General features: G+C 62.1%; 2 protein-coding genes across 13 annotated transcripts in view; one reads left to right on the forward strand and one right to left on the reverse strand.

The window, feature by feature from the left end:
* DNM2 (dynamin 2) overlaps positions 1–9,517 on the reverse strand; it is a 37,117-nt gene extending 27,600 nt beyond the window's left edge. For 3 of the 12 annotated variants that reach the window (XM_069797461.1, XM_069797453.1, XM_069797451.1), the window contains exons 1-2: positions 9,188–9,515; positions 1,335–1,408 (exon numbers count right to left, since the gene is read on the reverse strand). In XM_069797461.1, coding sequence (XP_069653562.1) covers positions 1,335–1,408; positions 9,188–9,348 — 235 coding nt within the window. In that variant the 5' untranslated portion in view covers positions 9,349–9,515. Of the gene's footprint in view, positions 1–1,334; positions 1,409–9,187 lie in introns of all 12 variants that reach the window. The other 9 variants (XM_069797455.1, XM_069797456.1, XM_069797460.1 and 6 more) reach the window with 6 other exon arrangements.
* A 3,741-nt stretch (positions 9,518–13,258) lies between these two features.
* QTRT1 (queuine tRNA-ribosyltransferase catalytic subunit 1) lies at positions 13,259–17,216 on the forward strand. Its single transcript, XM_069797466.1, has 10 exons — positions 13,259–13,706; positions 14,276–14,344; positions 14,746–14,884; positions 14,975–15,053; positions 15,136–15,251; positions 16,000–16,138; positions 16,210–16,285; positions 16,389–16,498; positions 16,578–16,662; positions 16,762–17,216. Exons 1-10 carry the CDS (start codon positions 13,383–13,385, stop codon positions 16,912–16,914), a joined length of 1,290 nt encoding a protein of 429 aa, XP_069653567.1. The 5' UTR covers positions 13,259–13,382; the 3' UTR covers positions 16,915–17,216.
* The last annotated feature ends 1,876 nt before the right edge of the window (positions 17,217–19,092 follow it).

Here is a 19,092-nt window from a genome sequence, read left to right on the forward strand (position 1 = left end):
GAAGAGAGACAGCATTTCCCTACAGTCACCGGGATAATGACTCCCTGGCTCCTTGCAACAGCTCTGAATCTGCCCCTCGAAAAAAGACCTTAATAGATTTGGGGCCACAACTTGCCCCAGGGAGAGAGATGGTGCAACTCACTTCCTCCCTCCAACAACCCACAAGTGGGGTGAAGGGAAATACCAGCCCTACCCTTGCCCTTCCACTCCTACCAGTTCCAGCGCCTGATGACACCTTATCATCTGAAGGCCACGACTGACACTTTGCAATCTCCTTACGTGTTCTGAGTACCAGAAACGACTAATTACTTGATAAACAGGTCACCCAAATAAAGGCAAAAGGAGGCTGCGGAGCATGGCTCTGCAGACCACTCCAGCTCTGCCAGGATTGACCCAAACCCACACTTTTTGGGAAGAGGACCGCCTCTTTCATTTAGGGAAAGGCAATAGGAGAAATATCCCCGAAGATCGGGCCGGCCAATGCTTTCAAAGTGTGCCTGGATGGGAAAACAAGCTGTCCTCATGCCCTATGTTCAGCTCCTCAGTGTTCCTCACTGTGCGTGGAGGCAGGTGAACCAGGGCAGAGGCTAATTTCGCAACTCCTCTGTACCAGGGTGCGAAGCGGAACTGAGTCACAGGGTGATGGGGAAGCAGCTTTTATTACGGGCACACTTTTATTAGCAACCACCCGCATTTTGAATGCTTGTGCATGGACAAAGTCCCCCTTATCATCAGGATAGTGACACCTGAAGGGAAACAGTAATTTTCTGCTGGAGGGGAGCAGAAGGATGGACTTAAATGTGTTGCTGCTTCAACCTGTGCTCTGCTCCCCTCTCCCCTGCAGCCTCACAGATACCCCTGCCCTCCCCTGTGCCAGCACAATGCAGCTAAAGAGGGCTGACATACTATTTGATAAACACACTGCAGTCTGACTCGGGATTTAACATATTCTGGGGAAGAAAGGATCATCACAATCTGCTAGAAAAGCCTCCTGTGGAACAGACCCCGACTTTGCAGTGTCAAGGGCAGCATGTGTTCAAAACGAGCCTGAACACAATCCACGCTGCCAGTGCATGCTCTCAACTAGATGTACGCCGAAATGCCAGCATCAGTGCCAAATTGCAGAAAACTCCTCTGTCGTTTGCCACTTCCAGGGTGGCTTTCATCCCCAAGAGCAGGCGTGCTCCCCAGCAGTGAAAATCTTGTTTGTGGAACACTCCAACGAACCAGAACCATTACTGAAATATTCATACGCGTCTGCCAGCCAAGGGTTTCAACCACCCTCTCCCTCTTCTGATGGGGGAACTGGGCAGCTTCTCCTGCCCAAACCATACCTGTCTTGGAGAAGATAAGCTGCAGGATGAGAGGCCGCCGAGTGACAATTCCAGAGCCTCGGGGAAGGAAGTCTCTGCAAGGAATTAAAAGACAGATATTTACCGACGTGGTTAAATAAGCAAGTTAATGCTGTACCAAGTTAATCACCCTGATATCTAAACAGTGGGCACCGGGGGATGGCACGCAGGGGCTCGAATGCACCTGGATCCTACACAGAACCCGTTCCTGCTCTGCAGTGGGAGCTGGAAGAGGGTGAAAAATGCTCCCGGGACCACAGACACTGGTGGCAGGGCAGGAATGTGCTCTCCCAGCGCCTGCCCTGGTCTCAAGGCCATCCTCCCCCACTCCCGCTATCTCTCCCTATGGAAAAGGGAAGAGATTGGAGCCTCAAGTGCAAGGACATCCTCAGAGGGCAGAGCTCTCCAGGAGTGCCTCCTCATCCCCGAAAGCAGGCGGGAAGAGAACAGGCAGTAATGGAGAGGAGAGCGGCTCCCACGTCCTTACAACTGCCTTCACCATGAATTGCTTCCGAGCAACTGCTCTCGAGGCTGTGGGTGCAGGAATTCGGAAAGCTGTTTTCCCGGCTGCCAGCCATTAAGAAATTTAAGTGTCTACCGGATTTTAATACTCTGCTAATTCAGAGGGAAAAAAAGAAGACACCTTGACAGAAAGGACAAACCCACCGCTTTCTCCTTATTCTCCAAAACTACACATACTTTATGGTTTCACCCCACTTCACAGGAAGGCCCCCTGCAAAGAGTGAAACGAGGTGCAGAACTGATGATGTTTCTCCTGCCCCCTGCTCGGGGAGTCAGCTCAAGTGCACAGAGCCTTTGTGGTTTTTTTTTTTCCTGCCTGGACATGGTGCCGCTCCGACAGGCAGCTTTGTTCGGGGCCGTTATCGCCCAGCAAATGGCTGCAGCTCCCTTCTCCCGGGCCGAGGGTGATGGGAATTGGACAGGAAAGTGGTTTTGCTGAGCAGCTCCATGCTGGTAGTTTTGCTTGCTCAGAAACGGGAGCGATAAGAGCTCCTTCGGAGAGGCCAGAGCAATGTTGAGTGGATTTACTGCTTCCATTAACTAGAGAGCACATCCAGCTTATCAGCTGAGCACAAGGAAACGAGATCGGCACTGCGAGCAGGCGGTGCCTGTCACTGTCACCCACACTTGAAGGCACCCTGGTTGGGGTGGGGGGGGGAGAGGGTCCACTGGGAATTCACCCCCCTCCCTCGGCTGTACCCAACCCTGCACATCGGCACCTCTGGCTGAGCCGCCGTTGTGAATTACAGCCGCGCTGGGAACGTCACCTTCACCCTTCACCCAAACATCACCTAGGAGATTTCTGAACTAGCCGTGCTCACCGAGCCCTACTCAGAGCCACAGCGGGGAGGCAGCAGTTTCTCTAAATAGAAATGTGGTTTTATCACCCTCGAAAAGAGCTTCCTGCCCAACCGGGAGGACAGGTCCTGCGGCACCCGCCACGGGAGGTGGGATGCGACAGGAAAGGGAAGCGTTTGAGGGCATCTGCTTGACAGCAGCAGGAACATCTGTTTCAGCACTGCTCGCTACCCGGTATGGTTATGGCTCTGCAGTTTCACTATGACGAGCCCTGTTATGCTATTTGGAAAGCGGTAGCAGCTTCCTCCTGTTGAAATAAATACTGTGAGATGCAGAAACCCTTCCCACAGCCCCATCACCTCCCCCGAGACCCCAGGAGGGGAGAGCATCGGTCCAGGGGGGAGAGCGTCACAGCATCTCCTGCAACCCGGAGGGGATGGAACACGCCTGGCAGGCTCCACTGCTCCATTCACCTACCTGCATCACCACTGTGTTAACGATCTCTGGGGGGGGTTAACTATATAAAACCCTCAGCTCCCGGCCCCCCCCAAGGCGTGCTAATCTCAGAGGAGTCAGGCTGCAGAGCATGAACTCGCCTGCCGCTACACTGCGGGGTCAGGCATGAGCAACCTGCCCTTTTGACGCGAAGCGAAACCGAACAAGAGCCTGCTTCATTGGGGAGGATGGCGCGACTCCTGCCCAGCAGCAGACGTGGGCCAGCCCTTGTGCAGCCATGGAGCCGGGTCACCCCGTCTGGCACCCGTGGATGGCAGCGAGTGGGTGTTTTTACAACCAAGGGCTGTTACCGTGCTCAGTCCTGCTCGCACACACGTATTTTTGCAGCCAGGGTTAGCAGGAACTGTCTCCTTCATGAGAAAACGCCAACTGCAAACACGGAAGGGGGCAAACCGGAGCCTGCCAGAAGGTCCCTTTGGCATTTTTTAAACATTAAAGTGACTCAGAGATGTGGGACAGGTGGCATGAAGCAAGACACAATTGGGATGACGCACCTCAGAGACGTAACCTCCGAGGAGTGAGGTCAAACCTCTGTTTGAAATGACAACATTAAACCCGCGTTCTCTGCTTATTCAGAACAATCGCCTATCTCCGCTTGCCATTTGCGTGCCATACCAGGAAACGCAGCTTTACAAAGACAGCAAGAAGACAAAGGTCACTGGTGGAGGAAGTACATTTAATACATCCCGTCCCCTATAAAATCTCCCTTGGCAAAGGCACCTGAGAGATGGCTCCCAAGCGGTGAGTGCTGCCTCGTACCTGCCAGGCTCTGCCCATCCCTGCCTGGCTCTGCCTGTGCCTGCGCAGCCCCTCTCTGGTTTCAGGCTCCCGTTTATCTTGACAGATTCTTCACCAGCAACCCCATGGCAGCTCTTCCCCAAAATCCAGGGAAAAGACATCCCAAACTCCCTAGGAAGTGACCCACCAGATGGTCGTGCCGTGTCCCCCCAAGATGTGTTTTCACTAATGAGCACTCGCTTCCAAATTCCCTTCCTTTAGCTCCATTTTCAGCCAGTTCTGCCTGCCGATAGAAGTTCCCCCCCCATTTCTGAAGCAACACCTCGCAATTAAATCACCGTTCCTCTGACAATCACTGCCGTAAAATCCTCCCCAATCCATTTAGCCAAAGCCGTGACTTACACCTGCAGCACTGCCGCCCCAACTCGGTGCAGCCAATTCCATGCAGGCAGCTGAGCCTCACCAGACCCGGGGAATATTTGTGGAAAAGCCCTAAGAACAGGTCGCTCTCATCTCCATCCTTCCCTGTGGATAAATTCTCCCTCCAAGAGGCTTAGACATAGTATTAGCACCAGCTCAAAAACTTCAGCGAGCCACCTTGGGCCTGAGCTGTTGACACTTGGGGCAAAGGCTGAGGTCTATCTCCATTTTGGGGTCTCCAAAGCACTTTCTGGTGCCTCTTTCAGCGTCCCACTGGGAGAAGGGGACCGTGCCTGACGCAGGCAAAGGATCTGTCACCGAGGTCCGGCCACCTCCGTCCCCCAAGCCCTGCCATTGTGGCCGTCTGGCTTAGCCCCAGCTTTATTTACGACTGCCGGGAGCACTGATAACGCCTTCCGAAGGACTCATAATGCCCCATTGAGGTTTGGTTCCTCGACTACGCTGCCGATGGGAGGGCCTCCCCACCGCCCAGATCACAACGGCTCCATTGTCAGCCTGGTCCGAGCGGCCGCCGCGCTCAATGGCCGGGTTTTATACGGCTCTGAAAATGTCTTTTACGCCACCGTTTGTCAGAGCGTCGCTGCGAGAGCTGGAGCGGGGCCGGGGGAGGCTCGGCGCCTTTAGCACGCTTGTACTGACATGACAAGGGCTCCAAAGAGGGGTCGGTCAATGCACGTTTCATCAGGACGTCAATGGGACGGCTTTTAATACAGCTAGTAATGCAATTTTAATGCAGTGTTTTAGATTTCCCTTTGTGCTTTTCCCCACTCAACGAGAGAATCGAGTTGCTTCAGACCCCTCACACAGCAAGACCAACCTATTTTGACGCCCGCTGAAACAGATGCAGCAGTGAGACAGATTCCTTCCCCACAGATAAATTTAAGCCCAGCATCTAGAAAATTCACAGATTTAGAGGGCTCCAGGCAGCTGAACCCAACTCCTGGCTCCTCGGCAGACTTTTTGCACGACTGATGGCATCTCAGGTGGTCTCAGCGGGGCTCGTAACCCTTCTCTTGTGCGTTTAGGCCACGGAAAGGACCACTGTAACGTGTGACTGCCCCGTCCCCAGACCAGGCTGTATGAATGGGTGTCTTTAGGCTTCTTGAAACAGTTAAAAAACACCTAAGCGGGGCAATTCACAGAGCAGGGATCCAGACCTCCCGCTGACTCCTTATCCAAGTGTCAACACTCAGTTCACATTCACCCCTAACACAATCAACCAAAATTACTTATTGTGAAGAGGGAACAATGTCTTTCCCTGTGGCTCCTCACAATAGGGATGCAAGATAAGGCAGGGGGACGAGCTGAAACGGCCTCCTCTGCATCCTGCCCGTCTCCACCTCGCTAGCCGAGGCTTGGTGGCACGCAGGGGACCGGGATACAGCACCGAAGAACACGGAACACGGCACAGCTCGTTACGGGAGACAGGATGCCAGGCTCGAAGTCAGGCTTCCTACGGAGGCATCCAGCCGGCCCTGCGCCTTCCTAATGGGTCCAAAAGCCAAGATTAAAGGTCAAACTGCTACAAAAGGGGGAGAGATCAGCAAAAATAGCCTCCACTGCCCATTTCTAACCAGCTGTTTCCAGAAGGAAACATAGTTAGCTGGCACGGTAGGCCTCCTGCATCCCTTCGGGAAGCCTTCGTTAGCATGCAGGAACAGCAAGACCTGCCGTAAGGGGAAATCAGAGCGGCCGGAGAGATTTGAGTGAGCTCCAAAGCACGGTCATATTTCCTCTGTGTTGTTTATTCATCTCCAACTTGAAAAAAACAGAGGCCGAAGGCTTCACCGAGGGGTCTCCCACCCTTCAGCCACTGACATCCCACCAGGCAGCTACACCTTACATGTGGCTCCTGTAAGGAAAACCACTCCACGTGGAAACTTTCCCATTTCCGTTACGTTTTGCAAACTAAAACCACCAGATGCGACTCCACAAGCAACGCCTGGTTCCTCAGCCGGAGACAGCTTCATTTTTTAAGCCCAGCTCCCTTCCCAACAGCAGCAGCAGGTCCATCCGTGTGTGTGCCTTTACACAGACGTGCATTTGCACGCTCGGAAGCGGCCCCTCGGCTTCAGGCAGAAAAGCTCTCATGGATAAAACACAGCTCGCAAGCTCAGTGCATGGAGGCTCGATGCATTCAGCTTGAAATCTAGAGCAAGCTTCACGTGGTGTGGCTGGTTTATTGTCAGAACAGCCTGGAGGCCTCAGCGCTCATCCCCAGCCGATCGGCGTACCACTCTCCATCCCGGAGAAACACTCGATGCCGCCGGCATGGGATAAAACCCGACGGGCTTCGCCCAACTGCAAGCGCCAGGATGGGTACCGCAACGGCATCGAGTGCTGCGCCGAGATAAGCAGGCGGTCCCTGCCCAACCTTGGTAACAAGTGAGCTGTTTCCGGGCTATTAATCCCCAAATTATCACACAGAGCTGTTATAAGAGCATGTAACAATAATCTATATTCCTCATTATCGTATTCCCAAATATTTGAATAGCTGTGCAGGGAAAACAACAACTACAAAGAGTGGGAGATGCCGACACGCTGGTACGACAGCAACCACCAAGCCGAGGGTTGGAGACTGCTGACACCAAGGCAGGGCAGACTCCACCCCATGCATAATTAGCGGTTATTAACACGAGCTGCAGAACGAAGTTGTGCCATGGGATGGGAGCAAAAGGTTCCCGGTTACAACTGCGCAGATTCAGCCTCACAGAAAGCCCTCCTGGGCAGACCCCGGCTGTCTGCGGAGCTCCTTAACCCCTTATTAAAAGCCTTCTGACAGAGACTTCAATGCTGCAAAACAAAGATTTTTAATTACCGGGGCCGGTTTTCCAGCAGCACCATAATTAGAGCCTGCCAAAATTTCCACCGGCAGTGATTTAGGAGGGGGAGTAACTCGACCATTTCAACCCCAATGGCAGCGAGGCTTGGCAAAGCCCAGACGCGAGTTTAGTCTGGGGGAGTTCGAGCTCCGCCGGTCCAGCCAACTCCTCCTCTCCCTCCCACGCCAACAACAGCGGGCTGAAAAAGCACCCCTGGCCACGAATCCATGCTACGAATCTGACCCGCGTGAGGATAAAAGAAGAGGCAAATCGTGTCAGGTGATGGAGCGCACAGCGGGCTCTGGATCCTGACCTCACCACTCGGAAAACCATTACACAAGCGAAAAAATCCAAGGGCGGAAAGCACAACAGTGGGGAAAACTCAGGCGATGCTTTCGAATTATGCTTTTCTACAGAGAAAGGGAACCACTGGCATGTCTCCGCAGCAACCGCAACTCCAAAACCAGCCCAAAACATCGGAAAAACTGTCTGGCCTGCTTTTTTGGGGATCATTAAGGTTAACATAGGTGCCGTGGAAGAGCGGGACTGAGCTGCCGCCGTTTTGTCAGTGACAAGATCCGCACCGGCCTGTGTCAGGATGGAATGACGTCACAGGAAGGCTGCTATTGTTAATATTACAGCATCCGCCCCAGCCGGGATGGGAACCCCGTCGTGTGATGCAGATGGAGAAAGAAGCAGCCCTAGATCAAGGGACAGGCGAGGACGGGAACAAAGCAGCAGGAATCCAGCGATGACGACAGCTCCTTACCCCATGGACGGAGCAGGCACCCGAGGAAATGAAGACCAGCCCAGAGCCAAGCCATTAATCGCCTGACCAGCACCGCCATCCCCATAAAGGCAGAGGGGGAGAGACAAAAGGTCAAGAAGGCTGAAGAAGCAACTCTGCTTATGGCGTTTTGGTGCAGAAGCAGAAGTTATTAGCAATTACGGTGGATTTCGAAAGCACCCGGCAAGATTTTTTAAACCCCGCAGCAGTAGTGTGGGGTGAAATCAGCTCTGCTCCCCACTGTTATCAGGCCGGACATGTTCTCCTCCCCACCCTTCACACCCCGGGCTGGGTATCAAGCCTGTGGCCTTGCCTTATCCCGTCCGTGCCGACCGGCCCTGTAGCAAGGCTCCGACACCTCTGACCGAGAGCTCGGCCCTATCTCGAGGGCACACATCCCCAACATGAGCAGGCCGCCGAAACCCAGCCGCCAGAACGACCGCGGGGCCTGACGCTATGAGCCTAGAAACAGAAGCATCTTTACGGCGTAAGCTGGCGAGCAACCGCGCTCGCGCCGAGGATGATGATGGGGAGCGAGACGGGTGAAAGGATGCGCTCCTGCTTTGCCAGCTCTCCGGTTCAGCATCCTGCTGGGGGGTTCGGGATCACCCGCTCCCGCCGGGCAGCATTCCCAGGGCATCCCAGGAGAATCCGGAGACACCGACACGCACCGGGACGAGCTTCCACGGCGGGCGGGAGGCCCGTGGCAGGTTCACCTGCCCGGCAGCATCCTCCACGGTCGCGGCATCGCCGCCGTCTCGCTGGTGGGGCCGGGACGGTGCGGGGGCCCCGGTGCAGCGGGCCTGCACCTGCCATGGCCCGGCATCCCCGGCTCCCCGCCGTATTCACAGAGCCCCCTTACGCCAGCGCCGCGCGCGCCAGCCACGGCCCGAGCCCCCGCCTGCGCCGCTGGCGTAAGGGTCCGCCGGTGACCCGCTCCCCGCCCGCCCCGGGGGGGGGCGCGCCTTACGCCAAGTGCGTAAGGCACGGCGCAGCGAGGGGAGCGGGCCGGCGGGGCGCTGCGCAGTTTGTGTAGAAGGCGGCGAGGCGCGCGGGGTCCCTCAGGCCGCGGCCGCGCCCTACGCCAGCGGGATTCACGAAGCGCGCTTACGCCAGTGGCGCAGCGCCGGGCGGGCGGGCAAGCGGCAACGGCGGCGACGGCGCCGTCGTCGTCCGCCCCGCCCGCCTCTCACCGCCGCCCCGCGACTCACCGGCCCACGAAGTTCTCCAGCACCGAGCTCTTGCCCGCGCTCTGCCCGCCCACCACGGCGATCTGCGGCAGGTCGAGGTGGCAGCTCTGCCCGATGGAGCTGAACGCGTCCTGCAGCTTGTTCACCAGCGGGATCAGCTCCTCCATGCCCCGGTTCCCCATGGCGGCGCGGGGAGGGGAGGAGGGGACGGGACCACGCTCCCGCTCTCCCGGCGGCGGCTCCTCCTCACAGGGCCCGCGGCGGCGGCGGCGACCAAACTTCCCCTCCGAGTCTCCTCATCCGGCACTGGCGACACCCCCGGGGCGCCGCTCCGCCGGGCCCGCCCCGTTCCCTTCAGGCCGCGCGGCCATTGGCCGGCTCGGCCGCCCATCAGAGGAACTAGCCGAGCGGAACGGAGCAGCGGGCTGTCAGTCGGCAGGGAGGGTGAGAGAGGGGAAGCCACGCCCCTTCTCTACCGCTCCATTGGCCGCCCACCGCGCCGCTCATCCCTAGCAGCCAATGGGAGGTGGAGCTGGCTTGTCAGCTGAGGCGGTGCCGCTGTAGCTCCCGGCCCCCGACAGGGCTCCTGCCATTTCATTGGCAGAGACGACTGCCGCTCCGGAAAGCTAGCGAATCGCCACCCGAAGGAGACCGACGAGTTCATTCGCCTCTCCCCACCCGCCCTCCCTTTCATTGGACAGCGCACCCGCCACTCCCCCAGATCGACCAACCCAGCCGAAGAAGCGACTCGGAGGGAAGCCGGGCGGGGAGGGGGAAAAAAACCCCTCTCGCGATTCGCCTAGCCGGATGCCGATCAACAATCCCTGCCAACCGATTGGCTGCTTTGGTCTTTCCCCCGCCCTTCCCGGGCACAGCCCAGTGACCGTAGAACCCAGTGTAGACGCGCACGCTGCCGGCAGCAGCCCTCGAGGCGAGGCCCCGGGACCGGACCCACCCCCACCCCCTCGCCCCCCGCGGGACCCCCCAGCACCAAAAGCCCGGCCACGGCAGTCGCCTTGAAGGAGGGGGGGTGTCTTTATTTCACACCCTCGCCCCGCACGGAGCGGGGAGGGGGCTCCCCTCACCGCCCTGCGCCTCCCCAGCCGCTCTCCGGTGCTGGCGGGCTGCCGCGGCGTCGCGGCGAGACCGGGGTCTGCATACCGGTCACCAACCGGCTGAGTCCCGCCGGGAACCGGCCAGCGCAGAGAACGTCCGAGCTGCTCCTGGAAAAGACGGGGAGGGTGTCAGGGGCAGGGGGCACGGGCAGCCATCGCCGGGACCCCGTCGCCGGGAGGTGCCGTCGGCATCACCTACCTGAGCTCGGCGGGGGTCTGGGGGCCGGGGGGCAGCGGGAAGGTGGGCAGGGAACGGCGCTGGCGGCAGAGGTAGCCAGAGGGCAGGTCCTGGGGTAGGTCAGAGTCCGGGCGTTCCAGCGGCAGAGCCATCTCTGGGGCAGGGAGAGGTGGCGGAGTCGGGGGGGAGGCACCGTCAGCCCCCGGCCAGCCCCCCAGACTCCCGCCGGGGCTCCTCTCGCGATTCAGGGAGTGGAGAATCCTGCGGCACCCCAAAAAACACCCGGCGGCAGCGCCACGCCATGCTCCCAGGGCAGCGGTGCCTGGATTTCGGGGTGACAGGGACCTTCCAAATCCAGGCAGGGTGAGAGCTGACCCCCGCAACCCCAGAGCCTGAACTGGGGGACTGCCCCCAACCTTTCCCAGGGGGAAACCCTCCCTCCTGGCATCCCTACCGCTCCGGATCCGGCTCAGCTCTGGTCCCAGCAGCTTCCCGTCCATGCTCAGTAGGATGTATTTCTCCATCCGGAGCTCTGGGCTCAGCCGATCCACCATCCGCCGGTTCGGTCGTTCCTGCACCTCCGGCTGCCGTGGGGCCAGGGGCTCGGTCCGGCCGGGATGCACCACATCCATCTTCCAGCTGGGAAAGGGAAGGAGAAGATGCGGATTGTCACAGCTCCGGTCACTGCAGCACCGGCGTGGCCAGCACCGACCCTCCCATCCAGCCCCAGGGCTCACGGCACCACCGGAATGTCCCGGGGTCACCGGGGGGGGACACGACACACCAACCCCACTCCTGGGTCCCCGTGGGTGACTGAGCACCAAAACTCAGTTGCAGCCACCTCCCGGGTGGGACGGCATTTCCCAAACCTGTCCCTGTTCCAATTTTGGACCAGCTGGGAAGAGACGCGGCCGGTTTCAGACACAGCCGAACTGTGACCAGGATGCTGGTCCCCAGCCCCCCACTTTCCCGCAACAGGGAGGGGGGGAGCCGAGTACCAGCAGCAGCACGTCCCCAAAACGGGGAGGGAGGGGGGGTCTGTCCCCACTACACCCCCCCAGGCACAACCGCAGCAGGTTGGGGGGGAAGATTTGTGTCCCCTGGGTTATTTGAACCCGACGGCATTACCGTAACCTGAACTCAACCGTTTGGCTCCGAAACGACAGAGCTGCCCCACGGGAGCTGCTGGCGGGGAGAGGGATGGCAAGGAAGGGAGGGAGCCAGGGTCCCGCGGTGGCACGGAGCCACCGGCGTGGTTTTGCCGGTCCCCAGCGATGCGGAGGGAGGAGTGGGGTGGGAGGCTGCAGAGAGGCCAGCGGCTGTTTCCCTTCCTCTTCCCCTCTCTGGGAAAGGGTAATTAAATCCCTTGCTGCGCTCAGCGAGTCGATTACCAGATTCCCAACGAGATTTCCGAGATAAAAACCCTGCAGTTTCAGGAGGGAGAGCGGGGGTGGGGGGGGGGGCTGGGATCAGCTGCCGGCAGGCCAGGCTGCTCCAGGCTCTGCTGACCCAGGCGCAGGTGACACAGCTCTGGGGGGGATTCATCCAGAAGCCACAGCTCCATCGGAGCCCAGGCTGCAGCGTGCCTCTGCTTCCCTGAGCATCCGTCCCTCATCTGGCTCGTTAACGCTATAATGAGATCGCCAGGGATCCCAGGACAGCCCCACGGCACACAGCAGCCATGGTGATGGCAGGGCAGCGGTACAGGCAGGGCTGCCCGCAACATCCAGCGGGCTGCAGCCCAGTGTGGTGTTATGGCCAAGCCCCCCGCCCCCGCCTGGGGGGCTGTTTCTGCACCTCAGCCTCTTGTCTGAGCCCTCCTCATCACAGAGGACAGCGCCGGGGCTTTCTGGATTGTTCCTGCAGGCCGTTTTAATTTGGTTTTAGATAATTTCTAACAGGATGCTCCTGGTGTGCCAAACCAGCTCGGGGCAGGCCCCTGGTCCCTTCCCCTCCCCAGCTCCCCCTTACCAGTTCAGGTCCCCCATCCCAGCAGATGGTCTGACTGGGAAGGCAGAGCCCCCCCCCCCCCCAAAGAGTGCAGTCATAAACTCTCTGCCGAGCTCCCCTATAGAGAACCGTATACCCGTTTTGGGAACTGATAGCTCTTCCCAGGGGAGGTTACCTCCTTTAGACGGGCGGGTTCCCACGCACTGAGCCGGCACGCTCGCCTCCCTCGCGCCAGGAGCAGATTATGGCAGAGTCTGGAAAAACAGAAACAGTCAATTATATCAAAACAGGGAATATTTCCCCAGCTCGGGCTTCCCATGCGAGGCCCGAGCTGCTGCTCCTACCCGTGCCGGACCCTCCACTGACCTGACGTGGGGTGCCTGGACCCCGCTGGGCCTCAACACTGTCCAGGACCTGCCCTAGGGGGAAAATGGGGTGCTAAGGGGTAAAGGGAGGGGGGGGTCTCCCCATGCTCAGACCTGCTCGGGGCTTTGATGGTCCCGATGAGGAGGCACCCCGGGCTGAAATCCTGGGTGCAGCTGGCACAGAGGATCCCGAGGAGACGGACGGAGCTGTTGTGTGAGGGGAAACTGAGGCAGGGAGGCGGAGGAGGGGGCTTTGCCTGGGGGGGCTTACGGACCAGGGGAGGGGGCTCTGCTCGAGGACAAGGGGACAGAGGAGGGGGCTTCCCCTGGGGGGCTTAGGAACCAGGGGAGGGGACTCTCCCCGGGACGAGGGAGGCAGAGGAGGGGGCTCTCCCTGGGGGACATAGGGACCAGGGGAGGGGGCCCTCCCAAGGGACAGGAGAGCAGAGGCTGGGGCTAGCCGCGGCGGGGAGGAGAAAGGGCTCTCCCGGGGATCACGGGGAGGAGGAAAGGAGGGGGCTCTCCCCGGGGGACACGGGGGCCGGAGGAGGGATTTCCCCCCCCTCCGCGCCCCCGCCGAGGCCCAGCGCGGAGGCCGAAGCCCCAACATGGCGGCCGCGTTGCCCCCGGTTACGGCTACTTCCGGCGGGACGCGGCGGCGGCCGGAAGCGCGGGTCACGTGGGAGAGCGGGAAGATGGCGGCGCCCAGGGCGGTGGGGCCGGGCCCGGCGCCGCTGCTGCGGATAACGGCGGAGTGCGGGCGGAGCCGGGCGCGGGCCGGCGAGCTGCGGCTGCCGCACGGCCCCGTTCCCTGCCCCGTTTTCATGCCCGTGGGTACCCGCGGTACCGCCAAAGGCGTCACGGCCGCCCAGCTCGCCGCCCTCGGCTGCCGCATCTGCCTCGGCAACACCTACCACCTGGGCACGCGGCCGGTGAGCGCCGCCGCGGCGGGGGCCGGGAGGGAGGGGAGGGGGGAACCGGGAGGGGCGAACCGGGGCCAGGCCCGCCCGCAGACACCGGCGAGCATCGGGCACCGGAGGACCCCGCCCCCTCCTCGATGGCCACGCCTCCGCAGACCCCGCTCCCGGGAGGGTCACGCCCCCTTTTGCCCTTAAAAGTCCCGGAGGGAACCCTGAAGAAGGCCACGCCTCCCCGGTGGCCACGCCCCCGCTCCCGGGATGACCACGCCTCCCCGTCGATGACCACGCCCCCCGTAGACACCACCACCCCCGCACCCGGGCGGGTCACGCCCCCTTGTGCCCTTAAAAGTCTCAGAGGGAACCCTGAGGAAGGCCACGCCCCCTTCGGTGGCCACGCCACGCCCCTTGGGATAGCCCCGCCCCGGGGGGCTCGGACCACCTGTGCCCATGGGAGAGCGGACTCGGGGTGGCCCCGCCCCCTGCATGGCCCCGCCCCCGTGCGCGCTAGCTCCGCCCCCTGGGGGGTCCCCATGGCCCTGGGCTGGGCCCCCCCCCGATGTGACACCCCCCCTCCACCGCAGGGCCCGGAGCTGGTGCAGCGCGCCGGTGGTCTCCACGGCTTCATGGACTGGCCCCACAACCTTCTGACGGTGAGGGGGGGCCGGGACCCCCACCTGGAGGGTGGGGAGACCACCAGGACCCCCACCTGGGGGACGCACAGCCCCAGGACCCCACTTCAGGGGGGCGAGAGACCCCCAGGACCCCCACCTGCGGGGGGGCAGACCCCCAGGATCCCACCTGTGGGGGACACCCCCGCCCCAGGACCCCCACCTGGAGGCAACGGCACCCCCAGGACCCCACTTGAGGGGGGGGGAGACACCCCCAGGACCCCCACCCAGGGACCCCCAGCTCCCCTGACCCCAACCCTGCAGCCCCGGGACTCCCAATCCACCAGCCCCCCCTGCGCCAGGGACGTGGGGCATCACCCCCCCACCACCCCTGAGCCCCCCATTATTGGGGTCCCCCCAACACCTCCCCTGTGCCCCCCCAGGACAGCGGGGGCTTCCAGATGGTCTCACTGGTGGAGCTGTCAGAGGTGACGGAGGAGGGGGTCCGCTTCCGCTCCCCCTATGGCGGGGACGAGATCCTGCTCAGCCCTGAGAAGTCCATCGAGATCCAGAACGCCCTGGGTGAGTCCACGGGGGGGGGGCTGAACCCCAAAATGCGGGGGGGGGGGGATGTTCTGGGACATCCCCCCACCCTTCCTCACCCCCCCCCAGGCGCTGACATCATGATGCAGCTGGACGACGTGGTGAGCAGCACCACGACGGGGCCGCGGGTCGAGGAGGCCATGCACAGGTCTGGGACCCCCCCAGATCCCCCCAGACCCCTCCAGACCCCCCCGGACCCCCACACCCTGACCCCCCCGTCCTCCCCCCAGGTCCGTCCGCTGGCTTGACCGCTGCATCGCCGCCAACCGCCGCCCCGAGCAGCAGAAGCTCTTCGCCATCATCCAGGGGGGGCTGGATCCGGCCCTGCGCACCAAGTGCCTGGAAGGTAGCGCAGCCGTGTTCCCCCTCCCTGCCTTCCTCCCGCTCCCCATCGTCTTCCCATTCTCCACCTGCTCCTCATCTTCCTCCCACTCCTCATCCTCTTCCCACTCCGTCTGCCCCCATTCCCCATCTTTCTCCTGCTCCTCATTGTCCTCCTGCTCCCTATCTTCCTCCCCCACCCTGCCTTCCTCCTCATCCTCTTCCCATTCCCCGTCCTCCACCTGCTCCTCACCTTCCTCCCTCTTCCCACCTTCTCCCCATTCCCCATCTGCTCTTCATCCTCCTCCCTCTTCCCACCTTCTTCCCATTCCCCATCTGCTCTTCATCCTCCTCTGGCTTCCCACCTTCTTCCCACTCCTCATCTGGTCCCCCCATTCCCCATCTTCCTCCCACTCCTCATCCTCCCCCAGCTCCCCATCAGCTTCCCATTCCCCATCTTCCTCCCCCTCCCCACTTTCCACCTGCTCCTCATCCTCCTCCCGCTCCCCCTCACCCTCCCACTCCCCATCTTCCTCCCACTCCTCATCCTCTTCCCACCCCTCACCTTCTTGCTCCCCCTCACCCTCCCATTCCCCATCTTCCTCCCGCTCCTCATCTTCCTCCTGCTCCCTACATTCCCCCCATTTCCCATCTTCTTCTTGCTCCCCATCCACCTCCTGCCCCCTGCCGCCAGGCTCCTTGGGGGGGATGGGGTCGGAGGGGTCCATGGGGTGCTCGCAGCCCCCATCCCATGTGTGTGTCCCCCCCCCCAGAAATGACCCGTCGCGACGTCCCCGGCTTCGCCATCGGGGGCCTGAGCGGGGGCGAGGAGAAGGACCGCTTCTGGAGGATGGTGAAGCTCAGCACCGACCGCCTGCCCTGGGACAAGCCCCGATACCTGATGGGCGTGGGGTAGGTCCCGTGGGGGGGGATGTGGGGCTCAGCCCCCCCCCCCCCAGCTCAGTCCCCGCTCTCCTCCGCAGCTATGCCACCGACCTGGTGGTCTGCGTCGCTCTGGGCTGCGACATGTTCGACTGCGTCTTCCCCACCCGGACGGCGGTAAGAGGCTCTGGGGGGGGGCTGGGACACACACACACACACACACACGACCCCCCCTGGGTGGGGGGACCCTCAACCCTGACCCCCCCTCCCCTCCCCACAGCGTTTCGGCTCGGCGCTGGTCCCCTGGGGTTCGCTGCAGCTGAAGAACAAACAATTCGCCAAAGATTTCCGTCCCATCGACGAGAACTGCGACTGCCCCACGTGCCAGCGGTGGGTGGGTGGGAAATGGGGGGGGGGGAGCCAGGATGGGGATCTGACCCCCCCCCCCATCTCTGTGCCCCCCATCCAGGCACAACCGCGCGTACCTGCACGCCCTGATCCGCAGCGAGACGGCCGCCCTGCACCACCTCACCATCCACAACATCGCCTACCAGGTGGGGCTGGGGGTCCGGGGGGGGCCGTGACAGCACTGGGCGGGGGGGGCCCAGCCTCCCCTTTAACCCCCCCCCACCTTTCCCCACGCTTTCCCACAGCTGAACCTGATGGGCTCCATCCGGGAGAGCATCCTGGCCCAGCGCTTCCCCGAATTCGTCCGGGAGTTCATGAGCACCATGTACGGGGCGCGGGAGCGGGTCCCCCCCTGGGTGGTGGAGGCTTTGGCCACTGTCGGCATCACCCTGGACTGATGGGGACCCCCCCCCCCCCGCAACCCACCCCCACATCCCCGGGGACAACGGAGGGGCCGAGCGCCCTGGCAGCCCCCGTTTCCCCCCCCACAGACGGTTTTATTCTTTCCATATGTATATTTTTATACTTTTTTTGTGGGTTTTTTTTACTACTTTGGTCTTTTTTTAAGAGGGGGCGGCTGCCGCAGCCGCATAAAATTTCTTGGTGGGAACGGCGGCTTGCGTGGCTCTGAATGGGTCTGGGGGGGCCCCAAATGGGTCTGGGGGGGCTGTCTGCCCACGGCAGGGGCTCGGTGCCCCCTCGGGGCTGCGCTGTCCCTGGGCAGGGTGAGAGCGGGGGGCTCACGGTCCTGGGCAGGGGGGGGTCCTGGGGTGCACGGTGTTGGTGGGACACGTCTGGTGCTGCCTGGGGGGGGGCGGCTCAGAGAGCCCAGGGTCTGGTGGAGCCCACGGCTGGAGAACCGGCGATTTGGGGGATGCTCTGGGGTCTCAGGAGGGGATTGGGGGTGCTCTGGGGACCCAGAGACCTGGGGGGGAGACTGAGGGAGAAGAGTAGGGGCGATGGGGGTCTGGGGATGCGGAGGAGGGGGTCTGGGGGTGCGGGGGGGGGGAAACTGAGGACATTCTGGGGATGCAGGAATGCAGAAGGGGCTCTGGGGATGCTCAGGGGTCCCAGGGACCTGGGGGGGGATCAGGGAGATGTTTGGGGGTCCCAGGAGGGGACCGGGGGATGCTCTGGGGTCCTGGGAGGGGACCAAGGGAGAGGACTGGGGGTCTGGCGGTGCAGTGGGGGGAAATTGGGGACGCTTCGGGGACCCAGGAATGCAGAAGGGACTCTGGGGACCCTCTGGGGTCCTGGGGATGCTCTGGGGTCCCAGGGACTAGGGTTGGGGGGGCTCTGGGGATGCAGAGGAGGGGACCTGGGGGTGCAGGGAAGGGGGAAACTGGGGATATTTTGGGGTCCCAGGGATGCAGGAGGGGACCGGGGGGTGCTCGGGGGTCCCAGGGATGCAGGAGGGGACCGGGGGATGCTCGGGGGTCCCAGGGAGGCAGGAGAGGACCGGGGGGTGCTCGGGGGTCCCAGGGAGGCAGGAGAGGACCGGGGTGATGGGGGACACGGGGAGGCAGGAGGGGGCCGGGGTGGTGGGGGACACGGGGGACACAGGACCTCAATTGTCTCCGACTCTGCTCCTCCATCAGCACCTTCTCCACCGTCACCAACATCACGCCCCGGATCCGTCCTGTTGTCGTCACCGTGACACACGTGGGCCCCCGCCGTGCCACAAACCCGGCTGCCGGGCCCCTACCCCCAAAACTCTGGGGTCCCCCCAGGGCTCATTCCCCCCCACCCAAAGACCCTGCGTGTGTGGAGGGGCGGGGGGGCAGAGCTGGGTACCACCCTGGGGGTCCACCAAGGCGAGGGGCTGAATTGGGGCAGGATCCGGCTGGGAGAAGGGGAAGGGGCTGGGTTGGGTTTAAATAGGGTCAGTGGGCGCAGGTAGGGGCTCAGGTGTGCTGCAGCCCCCCCGCACCCAGGTCCTGGGGACGGGGACTCCAGGGACCCCCCCCACCATGGGCGATGTCCCCAAGCGTTGCGCGGTGGTGGCCTTTGTCCCCATCAACCCGGCGCCCGACACGTGGCTGGAGGTGGGGAAGCGGCGTGAGTTTTTGGGGACCCCCCCCAAGGTGCTCCCCAACAGGCTGTGACACCCCCCACCACCACCCTGAGGTCTCACTGGTGCGTGTTGGGGGGCTGAGGGCTGGGATGTGTGGGTCTGTGTTGGGGAGGGGGGGAGGTTGGATCTGGGAGTCCTTTGGGGGGCCTGGGGGGGCTCAGGCATGTGGTGGGGGGGCTGCATTGAGGGGGGGTCTCAGATCTTGGAGGTGCGGGTCCTTCAGGGTCCCGGGGGTCGGACACGTGGGTCCAGTTTGGGGGTCTCACACCTCGGAGGGGGTCCGCAAGCCCGGACGCATGGGTCCGCGTTGGGGGTCTCGGAGCTCAGATGCGTGATCCTTTGGGGGTGCGGGAGCTGGTCCCCCCCCTTGCACCCACCGACGCTATTTTCAGCTCAAAACCCCCCAAATTCGGGCTGTTCCCCCTCCCCTTGCCCCCGCGGCGGCTCGGGGGGGACCGGGACCCCCGTCCCCTGCCCCACGGTGGGCGGGGGGGCCGGAGGT

Source organism: Haliaeetus albicilla, chromosome 11 (assembly GCF_947461875.1).
Source record: "Haliaeetus albicilla chromosome 11, bHalAlb1.1, whole genome shotgun sequence".
In the NCBI taxonomy this organism is placed as follows: domain Eukaryota; kingdom Metazoa; phylum Chordata; class Aves; order Accipitriformes; family Accipitridae; genus Haliaeetus; species Haliaeetus albicilla.

What these genes read in the sequence shown, in the direction of transcription:
- QTRT1 (XM_069797466.1), top strand. Translation starts at nt 13,383, where the DNA reads ATGGCGGCCGCGTTGCCCCCGGTTACGGCTACTTCCGGCGGGACGCGG. An exon ending in ACCACCTGGGCACGCGGCCG is followed by an intron (nt 13,707 to 14,275) that starts GTGAGCGCCGCC and finishes CCTCCACCGCAG; the next exon opens with GGCCCGGAGCTGGTGCAGCG. An exon ending in TCCACAACATCGCCTACCAG is followed by an intron (nt 16,663 to 16,761) that starts GTGGGGCTGGGG and finishes GCTTTCCCACAG; the next exon opens with CTGAACCTGATGGGCTCCAT.